This window comes from Microtus ochrogaster, chromosome 5 (assembly GCF_000317375.1).
Source record: "Microtus ochrogaster isolate Prairie Vole_2 chromosome 5, MicOch1.0, whole genome shotgun sequence".
Taxonomy (NCBI): Eukaryota; Metazoa; Chordata; class Mammalia; order Rodentia; family Cricetidae; genus Microtus; species Microtus ochrogaster.
The window spans coordinates 49,350,039-49,362,304 of record NC_022012.1 but is presented as its reverse complement, the minus strand read 5'-3'; the positions used below and the strand labels follow the sequence as shown (position 1 = coordinate 49,362,304).

The 12,266-nt window shown below is 41.8% G+C and overlaps 2 protein-coding genes across 2 annotated transcripts in view; both read right to left on the bottom strand.

Annotated features, from left to right (window-relative positions):
- Fbxo22 (F-box protein 22) overlaps positions 1-7,032 on the bottom strand; it is an 18,309-nt gene extending 11,277 nt beyond the window's left edge. The window contains exons 1-3 of the mRNA XM_005347389.2: positions 6,824-7,032; positions 6,524-6,662; positions 880-967 (exon numbers count right to left, since the gene is read on the bottom strand). Coding sequence (XP_005347446.1) covers positions 880-967; positions 6,524-6,662; positions 6,824-6,954 — 358 coding nt within the window. The 5' untranslated portion in view covers positions 6,955-7,032. The remainder of the gene's footprint in view (positions 1-879; positions 968-6,523; positions 6,663-6,823) is intronic.
- Positions 7,033-8,792: 1,760 nt separating this feature from the next.
- Ube2q2 (ubiquitin conjugating enzyme E2 Q2) overlaps positions 8,793-12,266 on the bottom strand; it is a 57,424-nt gene continuing 53,950 nt past the window's right edge. Inside the window, exon 14 of the mRNA XM_026779097.1 lies at positions 8,793-10,467. Within this exon, the coding sequence (XP_026634898.1) occupies positions 10,436-10,467 (32 nt within the window). The 3' untranslated portion in view covers positions 8,793-10,435. The remainder of the gene's footprint in view (positions 10,468-12,266) is intronic.

The window sequence follows — 12,266 nt, the reverse complement described above, 5'->3', positions numbered from 1 at the left end:
CTTAGGATATATGAGGCTCTCATCTCACAAACAAATACCAAAACAGACAAGGAAGGAAGGAAGGGAGGGAGGGAGGGGGGGAGGGAGGGAGGGAGGACTTTAGTTTTGTTCTGTACACAAGGTTTCTCTCTGTAACAGTACTGGCTGTCCTGGAACTGGCTTTTGTAGACCAGGCTAGCCTTGAACTCAAGGAGATCGACCTGTTTCTGCCTCCTGAGAACTCGGAATAAAGGCATGTGCCGCCACCTGGCAAGCTTGAACATTTTGATTAAAATAAGCGGTTTCCCCATTTTTGTGTCTGTTTTATTCCAATTCTAAACCTACCCTTTGTCATTAATAGTTTGCCCTTGTCCTTACTTTTGCCCAAAGGCATCAAATTTGGCGCAGCACTGAGTCTGAGAGGTGCTATTTACGGGATCTCTGTTCAGCTGGTGTCACGGCACAACTACTACTTGTCTCCAGTCAGTTAGATTCAAGCCAGACAGTGTACAAATCAAAGTCTGTGCCAAAGGGCCCCATCTTGTGTTCTTGAGCTGGATTCCCCTTAGCAAGTCAAGAGTGCAGAGTGTCTGCAAACAGCTTTGGAACCCCATAGCGCTGCATCATACATGAACAGGCTTGGATAACCAAAGCCAGGCTCCTGTTTTAACAAAGAGAAGTACAACTGGAGGCTTAGAGTATTTCAAAACAAAAATCTTTCTGAAAAACTTTGTTCCAGTTGGACCAGGAGGTCAGACATCAATCTGCACACAAAGGGCTCCTTAGCTCAAGCCAAACAGAGGCATGAGTACAGGAACGGCACCCCAAAGCCTTGGAAGGCTTGCACTTAGCACTAGGAAATGTTGGAAACAAAAGCCCAACCCTTTTTTCTACATATACCTCTTTTATGGCCACGGCACTCCTCCAGGCTAATGAAAGTTTCAGAATCTGCCATGTAGAGGACAGTTCGTGGTAAGATGCGAACATTCTACAAAGAAAAAGAGAATTGGATCTGAGTCTGTAAATGCTTCTGTGCTCCCCAAGTATCCGCCACTATCCCTAAGGACAAAAAAGCTACTGCTCCCTCCCCGTCCCAGTCCTCACTGCTCCCTCCACCGAGTTCTCATGGGTCACTCCTACTCTTATCAGTTTATTTACTGAGTAGCAGTGTTGTTCCTTTGCGGAACTACAGTTCCCAGCGTTCTCCTGGATACGGACAATTTCCAGAAGCCTTTGCATTCCCCGTTAAAAAGCGAGGGCCGCCACGAGCTCTCTCTCTCCCCGCCTTTCCTGTTGTGTCTGCACACCTTTACCTGTCCGTTGTTACCCCTCCCCCATTAAAAGTGCACCCACGTGGAACCGCCGCGTGTCTGTGTCTTCTTCCTCCCTTAACGTCTTTACCTTCTAACCCACAGACAAGAAAGCCAGCCAGAAATTAAGAACAACAAGCAGTATTTTTTTTTTTCACATCAAATTTATCTCGGGCCTCAAGAAGTTCATTTACTTTTTTAGAACAGATATTTGGTTTACCAGTTAAAGTTGACTCTCACTTTACTGAACAGGAACGGAAATAAGAAGCATCCCGATGGCGGCAGCAGGTACACAGGTTGAACCCCCCTTCTGGTTTTCCTTTCCAGCTCCAAGCTCAGTATTACCAGACCTGCCCACACTTGAACATGTTCCCTAGCTGCCAAGCACCTTAAACTTGTTTCCTTTAATGTACCCTAGAACAAACCTCTCAACGCCTGCTCCTAGATGCCACACCCTTTGTACTGGGGACCTCCATGTGACATCCTTACAGCTTGTGCTGTGTCCACTCTGAGCAGGGTTCTTCAGACCACTGGTTTTTCTACGCCTCCCATCATAGACACGTGTGCACTAAATGGAAGAGCCTTCTATCAAGTGCTTCTCTATCAGAATGGAATCAGGCGCAGACTATGGAGCACAACTTCACTGCCTTGCAGTCTGGAGGAGGTTTACATGTTTCAGAGTAGGTTCTAGATGAACCAATGAAAGACACTAAATACTATTCTGTGGGCTGGGTAAGACCTATGACCTATGGATACAAATTCTTGGTTTTATCGGACGTTTCTGTTTGTTTTGTTTTTCGAGACAGGGTTTCCCTATAGCTTTGGAACCTGTCCTGGAACTAGCTCTTGTAGACTAGGCTGGTCTCAAACTCACAGAGATCCACCTGTCTCTGCCTCCCGAGTGCTGGGATTAAAGACGTGCACCACCACCGCCTGGATCACCTGACATTTTTTAAAGTAACTACTTGACACAATTTAAATTTCCAGAGTTCGTACATATTTTGGGAAACCCTTTTAGATAAAACCCTGGCAACACTCAGACTGCTTGCCTTTCAGCTATGGCTAGGCAGACCGTCCAGTACCTCCAACTCCACTGAGCTACCAGACAAACTTGGTCTATTGGATTAATAATCATAATTACTGAGTGAAGGAGTCAGAGCCTGCTTCTGCCTCTGCCATAACCAGTGGTAAATTTCAAAGTAGTCAGGCCTTGAGCGTCCTGTGTTTAGATAAATACACAAGCCTCGTCTTGAGATTCTAAGGTTCTTTTTTTCTGGCACTCACCCGTCTCCATTTCCCTTCCTAATTCTCACTAGAAATTGCGCCAAGCCTCAAACACTCTCACTGTAGCACAAGGAGCCTGGGACTACACTATTCAAACAAGTTACAAATGGCAAGCTGTCTTATAAAAAAGTTCAAAATATTTCTAAGAGGAAGTTAAGCAACTCCCCTTATATCTATATTAAAATACTCTATCCACAAGATGATTTGGAAAACACAGAGAAAGCAGCATGTATCACTTAGAGACTATGCTTCTGTCTCAAGAGTTTGATTTCTTTAGAGCTACTACTAACTGAACTTTAATAGTGATATTATGACAATTCTTAATATCCATCGAAAATTTATAGCCATATATTATAAATAACATGTTATATACATTATCTTTTTGCCATTTAATCCTTAGACGAACCCAATAAACACACAAAAGAATTATTGTTCTCCCTTTTCAATTTATAAAAATGGAACCTAAGGCTCAGAGAGGTCAAAGCTACATTGCTAGCTTGAGCCAAAAATGGGTCTAAGACTCTCTGTATATAAGAACCACTACAATGTATGAAATTCACAGCCAAAGAAGAATAATGCCTACTGTGGTAAAAAGTTGAAAACAGCCACAGGTAGTTTAAAAGAGCATTAAAAAAAAAAAATCACACGACTAGATGACACTAAGTATATAATTTAATAATCTGTTTTCCAACATTTTAAACTTTTTATTTCTTATGTATGTGTCCAAGTGTGTGCTATATGTGTGCAGGTGCCCTCAGAAACCAGTTGTTACAGGCATTTGTGACTGGGAACTGAATTTAGGTCCTCTGAACAGCAGACAATGCTCTTAACCGCAGAGCCATCCCTCCAGCCCCTTTATGAAGATCTTATCACTGAATGTACCTTGCAATTTATAATTTCATGATTTCTTTTACTGAACAGCGGGTTGTTTTAAGCTCCCTCACTGTATATGATGCTCCAGAAAACACTTCTGTGGAAAAAGCTTTGCTAGTATTTTGAATTTTCCCAAATAACAGACTTTGAAAAACAAACTGTAGGGTTGTGATCAATGTATCAGAGAGAAACAATACTCCAACAGGCCTGGGAGAGGCTAGCCAGCCTTCCGGGTATGAGTCCAAGAGTCCAAAAGAGCAAAGAAGAAAACCTACACAAGATTAGCATGGAACTTGGGACAGGCACATTAAAGACAAGAGCCAGGGCCGGAGAGATGCTGCAGAGATCAGATCGACTGCTGTTCTTCAGAGGACAGAGTTCACAATCAACTGTTAACTCCAGCTCCAAAAGATCCGATGCATTCTTCTGACCTCCATGGGCACCTGCACACATGTACACATATATAGACAGACACACAAATAAAAGCTTTGTTTTTTAAGAGCTAGGTTTCCCACTGTCAAAAAGGGAGATATAATAAACATGAGAGGAAGTGAGACAAAATCTTAGGTAGGATTGGACACATTGCATTTAAAGAAACGCAAGAGTTTCCATGCACAGATAGAAACATAGTTCCAGATACACATCTGGTCAGCTTTCCACCTCTCTCTTCATTCAAGGACTCAAATGTGGCTATTTAAAAAAGGGGGTGGGCGCATCTGTAATGAGTATGTACAAACTTTTTCTTGTCATTATTTACTTATATAGTCTACTTAGATTAGGTATAAATAATCTGGAGATTTAAATTTAAATATGAGGGTGAGCTATGCAAGTTAATACAAATACTATGCCACTTTATTTATTTTTAAATATTTCTTTATTATGTATATGATATTCTGTCTGTGTGTATACCTGCAGGCCAGAAGAGGGCACCAGACCCCATTACAGATGGTTGTGAGCCACCATGTGGTGGCTGGGAATTGAACTCAGGACCTTTGGTAGAGCAGGCAATGCTCTTAACCTCTGAGCCATCTCTCCAGCCTCACTATGCCACTTTATGAGGGACTTGAGCATCTGTGGACTTCAATATGGGGCAACGAATACCCTGACAACACCAAAGAACAACTATATGTAGATACATACATGTAGTCCTATCTGGGCTAAAGTAGAGGCAGCAAACCCCTCAGCAGCAGTGAGTACTTACACAGTACAAATCTTAGTTCTAAATACCAACTTCCACTAAAAGCAGTCAAGACTACTAGAGAAACCACTAATTTCCCAAATGAAGCAGGCAAAAAACAAGCTAAAAACATCTGGTACTAAAAAAGTAAGGTCATCCCTAAAAGACACTGAAGCTGGATTGGGAGCTCACTAGCCAAACCAAAGACAGTGTAAGCACAAGATAGACACAGTAACAGATAGAGCTTTGAATAAGAGACTAACAGCATGTGCAAATATACATACATACATACATACATATATATATATATACACACACATACACATACACACATACACACACACACACACACACACACACACACACAACAAAAGGAAAGAGAAGACTAAGTTTCAAAGTTTCTATCCAGAAATACTTATTCATTGCAGGCCAGAAAATTTAAAGGTAGAGGCTTCTGGTAGATATCACCTGAATCAAATAATTTAAAATAATGAGAGAAATGAAAACCAGAGGCCACCTGGAAGAATACTGGGAGAACACACCCTTGCTTTCCCATCATTCCTGATGAAATCTAATCAACCTCGGTCACACTCACTTTGTGAATATTTTACAAATTAACTGGCCTTGGATTTTCTTAAGTGTCCTGGCAGGAAAAGTCAAGCTGGTGAAACTGAACAAATCAAAGAAACATTTTAGTTAAAGAAACTTTTAGTTAAAATTACTGGGAGTTGAATCCTTTTGCTATCATGAACAGTAATGGGGCAAAATCTGAATGGGAGTCTGAAAACTAGACAGCAGTATGTTTGCAGTCTCTTACTGAAGGATGCATTTATTACTATCAGCTTTTATTTTAATGCTAAAGTTATCTCCAATTTGACCAGTGAAAGTCCCTTTCAGGCCAACCTCAGATGTCTTTTTAGGTAACGTATTATCTTAGTTTAGTTTCTATTGCTGTGGTACTGACCAGCACCGAGAGCAATCTGGGGAAGAAAAGGCTTATTTGGCTTACATATCCCTGATGACAGTTCACAGAAGGAAACCAAGGCAGGAACCTGGAGGCAGAAACTGAAGCAGAAGACACAGAGGAGCCATCTTTACTGGTTTGCTCTCCATGGCTTGCTCAGTGTGTTTTCTCATATACCCCAGAACCACCTGCCCAGGGCTGGTACAGCCCACAGTGAGCTGGACCTTCTCACACCAAACACGAATAAAGAAGATGCTCTACAAACTAGTCTACAGGGCAATTTGATGACGGCATTCACTTGAGGTTCCCTCTTTCTAGCTTGTGTTAAGTTGAAAAAACAAAACAAAAACAAACTCTAATAAACTCATGTATTGATGATAATTTTCCAATCTGGAGGTGACACTGTCGTTGAATAGAACATTCATGTTTGAATATTATACATACTAAGGGATAAGATGTAATGGACTGTCAAGTTGGCAATTTCCTCTCAAGGGTCTCTGCCTCTCAGTGAGATACCGGAACTTCACTACCGGCTCTATAATCTGTCTTCACCTCCCGGTGTAATGACTTTCCTGGATCCAGGGACGCAAATGAGATAAGGGCTGTGACTTAAGTAATTTAGGTAGAAATTTTAGTTTATTTCTAGTGTGTGACCCTGATAAGAATGCCTTCATTGCAAAACAGAGACAAGTGAAGGGTCTGCAGAAGTTGTAACAGCGACACCTGTAAACTTCAATTGCCCAACATCTAATGAGCATCTGCAGCACGCCCTTACAACACCTGACGTTTATTACAAAGTCTTTCCGGACCACGAGCAAAGGTCCCCAAATTAAAAGCAAAAGCATGTATCATAATCGTGATTTAAAAAAAAAAAAGTTCTGAAAGATGGCCCACCAGCCCTACAAATGACTGTCCAAGGCACACACCCATACTTGCCTCAAGCGCCTCTGCTACCACGCGGACCAAGCAATGTCCTTCCAGGTGGCCGGCCTCCGCCACCCCTGCGGAGATCCAGGTCACACTGCGGTGGGTCCGCAGCACTCTGCGAACACACTCCCTCCATAGGCGGCACACTCTGGGGACGCAAAAGCACAAAAGGTTGCCGCCGGGAGGACCGCTCCCGCCCTCTGCAGCGCTGCAGGGGCCGAGCGCCAGGAGACCTGTGCAGGGGTCCCGGTCTGGGCAGACCCGCCACCCAAGGGGACGAAAGTCTCCTCCCGCGCCATTCGCCCTCACCCGGCTACCCGCAGCAGTGCCTTGGCGGGCAGGAAGGTGAACACACGCTCCACCACCTCCGCGAGGTTACTCAGCACGAAGGTACTTCGCGGGTCGGTGGAGGAGGAGCCGCCGCCGCCCACCGGCTCCATTCCTCGCCAAGCCCTACGGAAGCTCAGAAGCCGAGCAGCCGGCACACTGCCGCCCACCCGGGCTCACTGAGCAGGCGCGCGCGCCACTTCCGGCGGGCAGCTTCCGGCACTGGTCTTACGGCAGCAGCTATGCGCCGCGTTGTAACGCCTGCGCTGTTCGCCCGGAAAGAAACGGTGCAGCTTGGCCTTTGAGCCTGCTGCAAACACTCGATATATTCGGTGAATCTGGTTAACACGTTAGCCCTTAAATTTTAAACGAGTATTTTAAATAGCACTCGCTATTCTTTGGCCACTATAATTGCTGCTAGAAGCATACTCCAAAGCAGACAGACATTTTCAAAATAGGAAGAATGCTTTTGCTCGTACTAGATCTTCATCCCAGGGCTACTGAAAAACAGGAGACAAGGCCCAAGAGTTTATTTTAACAAACCTTCCTGTGGTTCACATACATATTCATTTATTCATATTTCATTTGAATAAATGAAAAGAACAGATTCAACTTGATTCTAACTGAATCCAGTTGTTTTCTGATTGAAGGGGTTTTGGTTCCCAGCTACTTGGTTTGACCTGGTGCTTCTTGTTTTGGCCTCATAACCCGACACTGATAGATTTACCTATTACAACATTTTGAGGTGAGCATGGTGGTGCATGACTAATCCAGCAAGATGGAGGCAGGAGGTTCACAAGGCGAAAACCTGGGCTTCTCAAAAAAATTTAACGTGGGATAATCTAAACACATTAGCAACTTAAGTTTTTGTTTGTTTTGTTTTTCGAGACAGGGTTTCTCTGTAGCTTTGGAGCCTGTCCTGGACCTAGCTCTTGTAGACCAGGCTGGCCTTGAACTCACTGAGATCAGCCTGCCTCTGCCTCCCGAGTACTGGGATTAAAGGCGTGCGCCACCACCCCCCCCCCCCCGGCTTTGTTTTGTTTTTAATGTAGAAAAACGTCTTTAAAAGCACCCTGCCCCTCAGTAACAAACTGCCACTTTACTCTGGAAACCTTATGGCTACTTAATAGCAAACATAGATGGCAAGCAGTCTCCAAACACTTCACTGTACCTCGAGAATGTGTGAAACCCCAAATGTGTTCTGATAATAAAAACCCCAGCAGGTCTCAGGGTCTCCAGGAATCCCAAAGTCATACTTTCAGGACTATAGGCCCCAAACTACTCAATAGACCCACTGGGGGTGGGCAGCGGCATGTGATGAGGACCAAGGGAAAACGAAGGCAGTGTGTTTAAGAGGAGGACTTCTAAAGATTCCCACACCTAAGAGGCCTTCGGAGTGGGCCACTGTTTCTGAATGAAGTAGGGTGGATGGCATTCAAATAAAACATCCAAACCAAAGATGAATGGCAAATTTCAGTCACGGAGGAAAAAGAGTATTATCCAAACATACTGAGCTAGAGCCTGTAAGATAAACTGTCAGCGGTGTGTATAAGGGTCATAAGACAATAGAGGGAGTGTGCTATTAGTATCCTGAGAAAATTAGGGATATAATTAAAATAGTACTTGAGCCACAATTTCCCTGCCAGATAGCCTGGGCTGGAAAATGGGACAAAAACAAAAACGACAACAGCAACAAACCCATCCAAAAAAAAAAAAAAAACCCACAAGCATTTGAGTTTAAAGACTGTAAAGGGAATGGCTAAAGAAAAATTGAGTGCACTGTTTATGCATACCAATTCTAGGTTCCCTACCTCTCTCATTAAATCAGCCTTCATCTTCACCCCTGAAATCTCTCCACACCCATCCTCTCTTAAATACCCTACCCGAGAATTTTAGTAGAGCTAGAGACACCTGAATCACAGCATTTCTTATGAGGGAAAGGTGACAAAGCGATTTTTAAATGGTTCTTTATTCATAAACTTGATGCAAGTTTACAAAATTTACTGTACATTGCCAAATAAATCTGCAATGAAAAATAAAATCCAAAAAACAAAGCATGCCAAATGTGCAGCTGTCAAATCCGCTAGCCATTAGGATATTAAAGAATTCAATAATGTATTCAAGATTTTGCCTTAAGGCTTAAGGAACTTTACACTGCTTTGAAGAATTCTGCCTTGTCACTGCTATCCGACTGAGCACTGACAATCATTTAAAGGGAACCAAGTGAGCAAGAATACCACGTATCTTTAACCTGTCCTCTTAACCAACAAAACAGAATCAGGAAAAATTAAAAACAGAAAATGCACAGCGCCAAGTTTCCTGAATGTGGTTTGCAAAGTTTAAAAAGAAAAAGAAAAGAATCTAAAATCAAATGTGTAAGAAACACCTTCTGAGTCAGGTGATGGTGGCACGTGCCTTTAGTCCCAACACTCCTCTGTGAGTTCAAGGCCAGCTGTTACACAGAGAAATCTTGAAAATCAAAAACAAAAGCAAAAAGAAAACAAAAAGGAAAAAACTCTGTACTGGTTTGTGCAGGAAAATGTGCTTCTGGGTTTCTTTTTAAAAGTGCTTAATAGCTAGAGTTTATATTTAAATCAAATTCAGGATTATTTTAAAAAAAAAACTATTACCAACCAAAGAGTATTGATTCAGGTAAGGTGGTAAAATGGAAAGCACATTGATTTGTGTCACATCGTATAAAAGACTAACATATGCAGAATTCTTACTGGTCTTCTGATGGAAAAGCACTGTATGGCTATAGCAAAAAAATTTAATGGTCTCCAATTTAGGTATCTTTTATACTTTTGCTCAAGGAGTCTTTGTACCAATCACTTTAGAAGTTTATCAACAATTGCAACACCCCGTTAATAAGTGGAAAGGTAAAATAACTTCATAGTTTAGAACTTCGGGCTCTACACTGTGGCTCTTCCCAAAAAATGCTGAACCGGAGGAGGCAGGTTCAGCACAGCAGGGGAAAGCACTGCTCACAAATGGCTCACTTTGCTTTCCCTAATATGAAAGAATATAACTAAGACCATTCTTCCAGAAACAGTTCAAACTTTCACACAACCATGAAAAAGTTAACAACTTAATGAAGAGGCTTCCTGTCATAAATTTTGGCAATAAAAAGATTTCAGACCTGAAAAGGCTATGGTTTAGAAAACCTAAAATTCCTAAACCAGTATTGACCATCAGCTAAACTTTTATTGGCTCTAAACGAACAAGATTTTGCAAATCTTCATACCCCATAGGCTCAATATAAGAAGGTTACTGTAAATTCACAGCTGCAGTAAACTGATGCTGACTTCCCTGCTTGCTTAAAAGATTTCATTTTCAAGAAAGAGGTGGTAGGAAGTGGCTATTGTATGTACTTAATAGGAAAAATACAGTAAAGGCCCCACTGTTCAGTCCAAGATACCTAAAGTGAGCAAAATGAAAAGGCTGTATCTGGATGTCAGTTGACAGATTATCCGCTATATAATCTATTAGCTAATGTCTTCGGTACTGCTGTTATACGGGCACTCAAAAGCTTATGTCTGCACGTTGGAACGATTTTCTTTAAAGCGACATTGGTCCAGACATATGTCAGTGTAGTTAGCCATCTTCCTTTGGAGGTGTGTACCAGCCTAAAATAAAAAGGAAACAACATTAACTACTTCAATCCTTGAAGCAACTAGGAAAAAGGCACTACTAAGATCAGGTCCAGTCTCTACTCATAATTTTGTTGTTTAACACTACTGTAGAAACTTAAACTTGTGTTTTGGCTACTAACCCAGCATTCACATATGCTCACTGTATCAAGTCACTGCATATGAATAAACCACACTTGAGTTTCCAACACCTATATATGAATGGTATTCCTAGTTGATAATGACAGCATGAACTAATAGTAGTCTACATGCTAACCTTCCATTTCAATTTTGTATTTAAAAAACACTTGGCAATTACAATTAAAAAAAAATACTGGTAGGTAAAGTGTTCTCATGACATAAGATTCTAAGTATGTGAGGTAGTCTATCACAGAGTTAGTAATCTCATAATGTATGTCCAAACATCAAGTTACACATGATAAGCACACAATTTTGTCAATTTAAAACAAATAAAAAGATGTAAAACTTTGGAAACTAGAATTGCTTTCTGATACTGAACCCACTACTCTTTTATCAATGCAAGGCTTATACACACACACACAACATTTTCTATAAATATCTTTGAATGTCAATTGTAGGGTTTGCCTTAAGAAAGAAAAGGGAGCAAAGAGGACTGTTGCTTTTACTCCACATAAGTCTAAACTCTCAATTAGATGCTCAGTCATGCCTGCCTGGCACAAAGTAGGCATTGGAACACACTGATATACTAGAAATGGCTATTATTAAAGCCTGGGCTTAATCTCATATTGTAAGACCTTCCTTTAAGACTTGGTTTTGACTATTATTTCTAAAAGTATCACTGAAAAAGTGACAAGTGGCATTGTTATTAAAATAAGCGTACAAGACACAAATTTAATCTTAGAAACGAGCATACATATGTAAGTTGAGTGTGCAGAGGCCAGAGGTCAACATCCCATTTCTTCCTCAACTACTCTCCCCTTTTTTGAGACAGGGTCTCAACCTAGAGCTCAATAATTCAGATTGGCTGGCCAGAGAGTTCTCTGTCTCTCCACAGGTGGGATCAGAGGCATCTGCTGTCATACCTGGCTTTTCATGTGGGTTCTGGGAACAAACTCAGGGCCTCATGCTTGCACAGTTAACTTCCCAGCTCAACTAACACATTTCTAGAAAGACCATTTACTACAGATGCTGACCCTTAGGAAAGTTACTTCCTTCTACTCTGCACAAAAGAGCATTAGCTTCCCTCCCATGCTACAATGAACTCTTTGTTCAGGGCACTTGGTTACAAAGTACGCTGCATGGGCACTATTCTTTTTCTTCCTGTTTATTAAAGGACACTTTGCCAACTTTAGAGATGAGGAAACTAGAGCTAACAGAGATCACAGAAATGGCTCAGTGGGTAAAGGCAATTATCACAAAGCCAGAAAACCTGAGTTTGATTCTCAGAACCCACATGGTATGTGTGGTGACAAGCACATACACACAAAACACATATTTCTTTTCTAAATAAATCATAGGACTAAATTAAAAAAAAAAACAGAGCTAGGAAGACACATAAATGGCACTTACAAACAAGTCTTCCAAGCCAGGCCAGGCGATGCAGACCAAAATCCCAGCTGGGGAGACTGAAGCAGAAGGATTCAAAATTCAAGGCCTGCCTGAACTGCAGAGTGATCTCAGAACCAGCCTGGGCAACTTAGTGTGATCCTATCTTAAAAAGTGAAACAAAAAAGGGGAAAGAAAGAAAGAAAGAAAGAAAGAAGGAAGGAAGGAAGGAAGGAAGGAAGGAAGGAAGGAAGGAAGGAAGGAAGGAG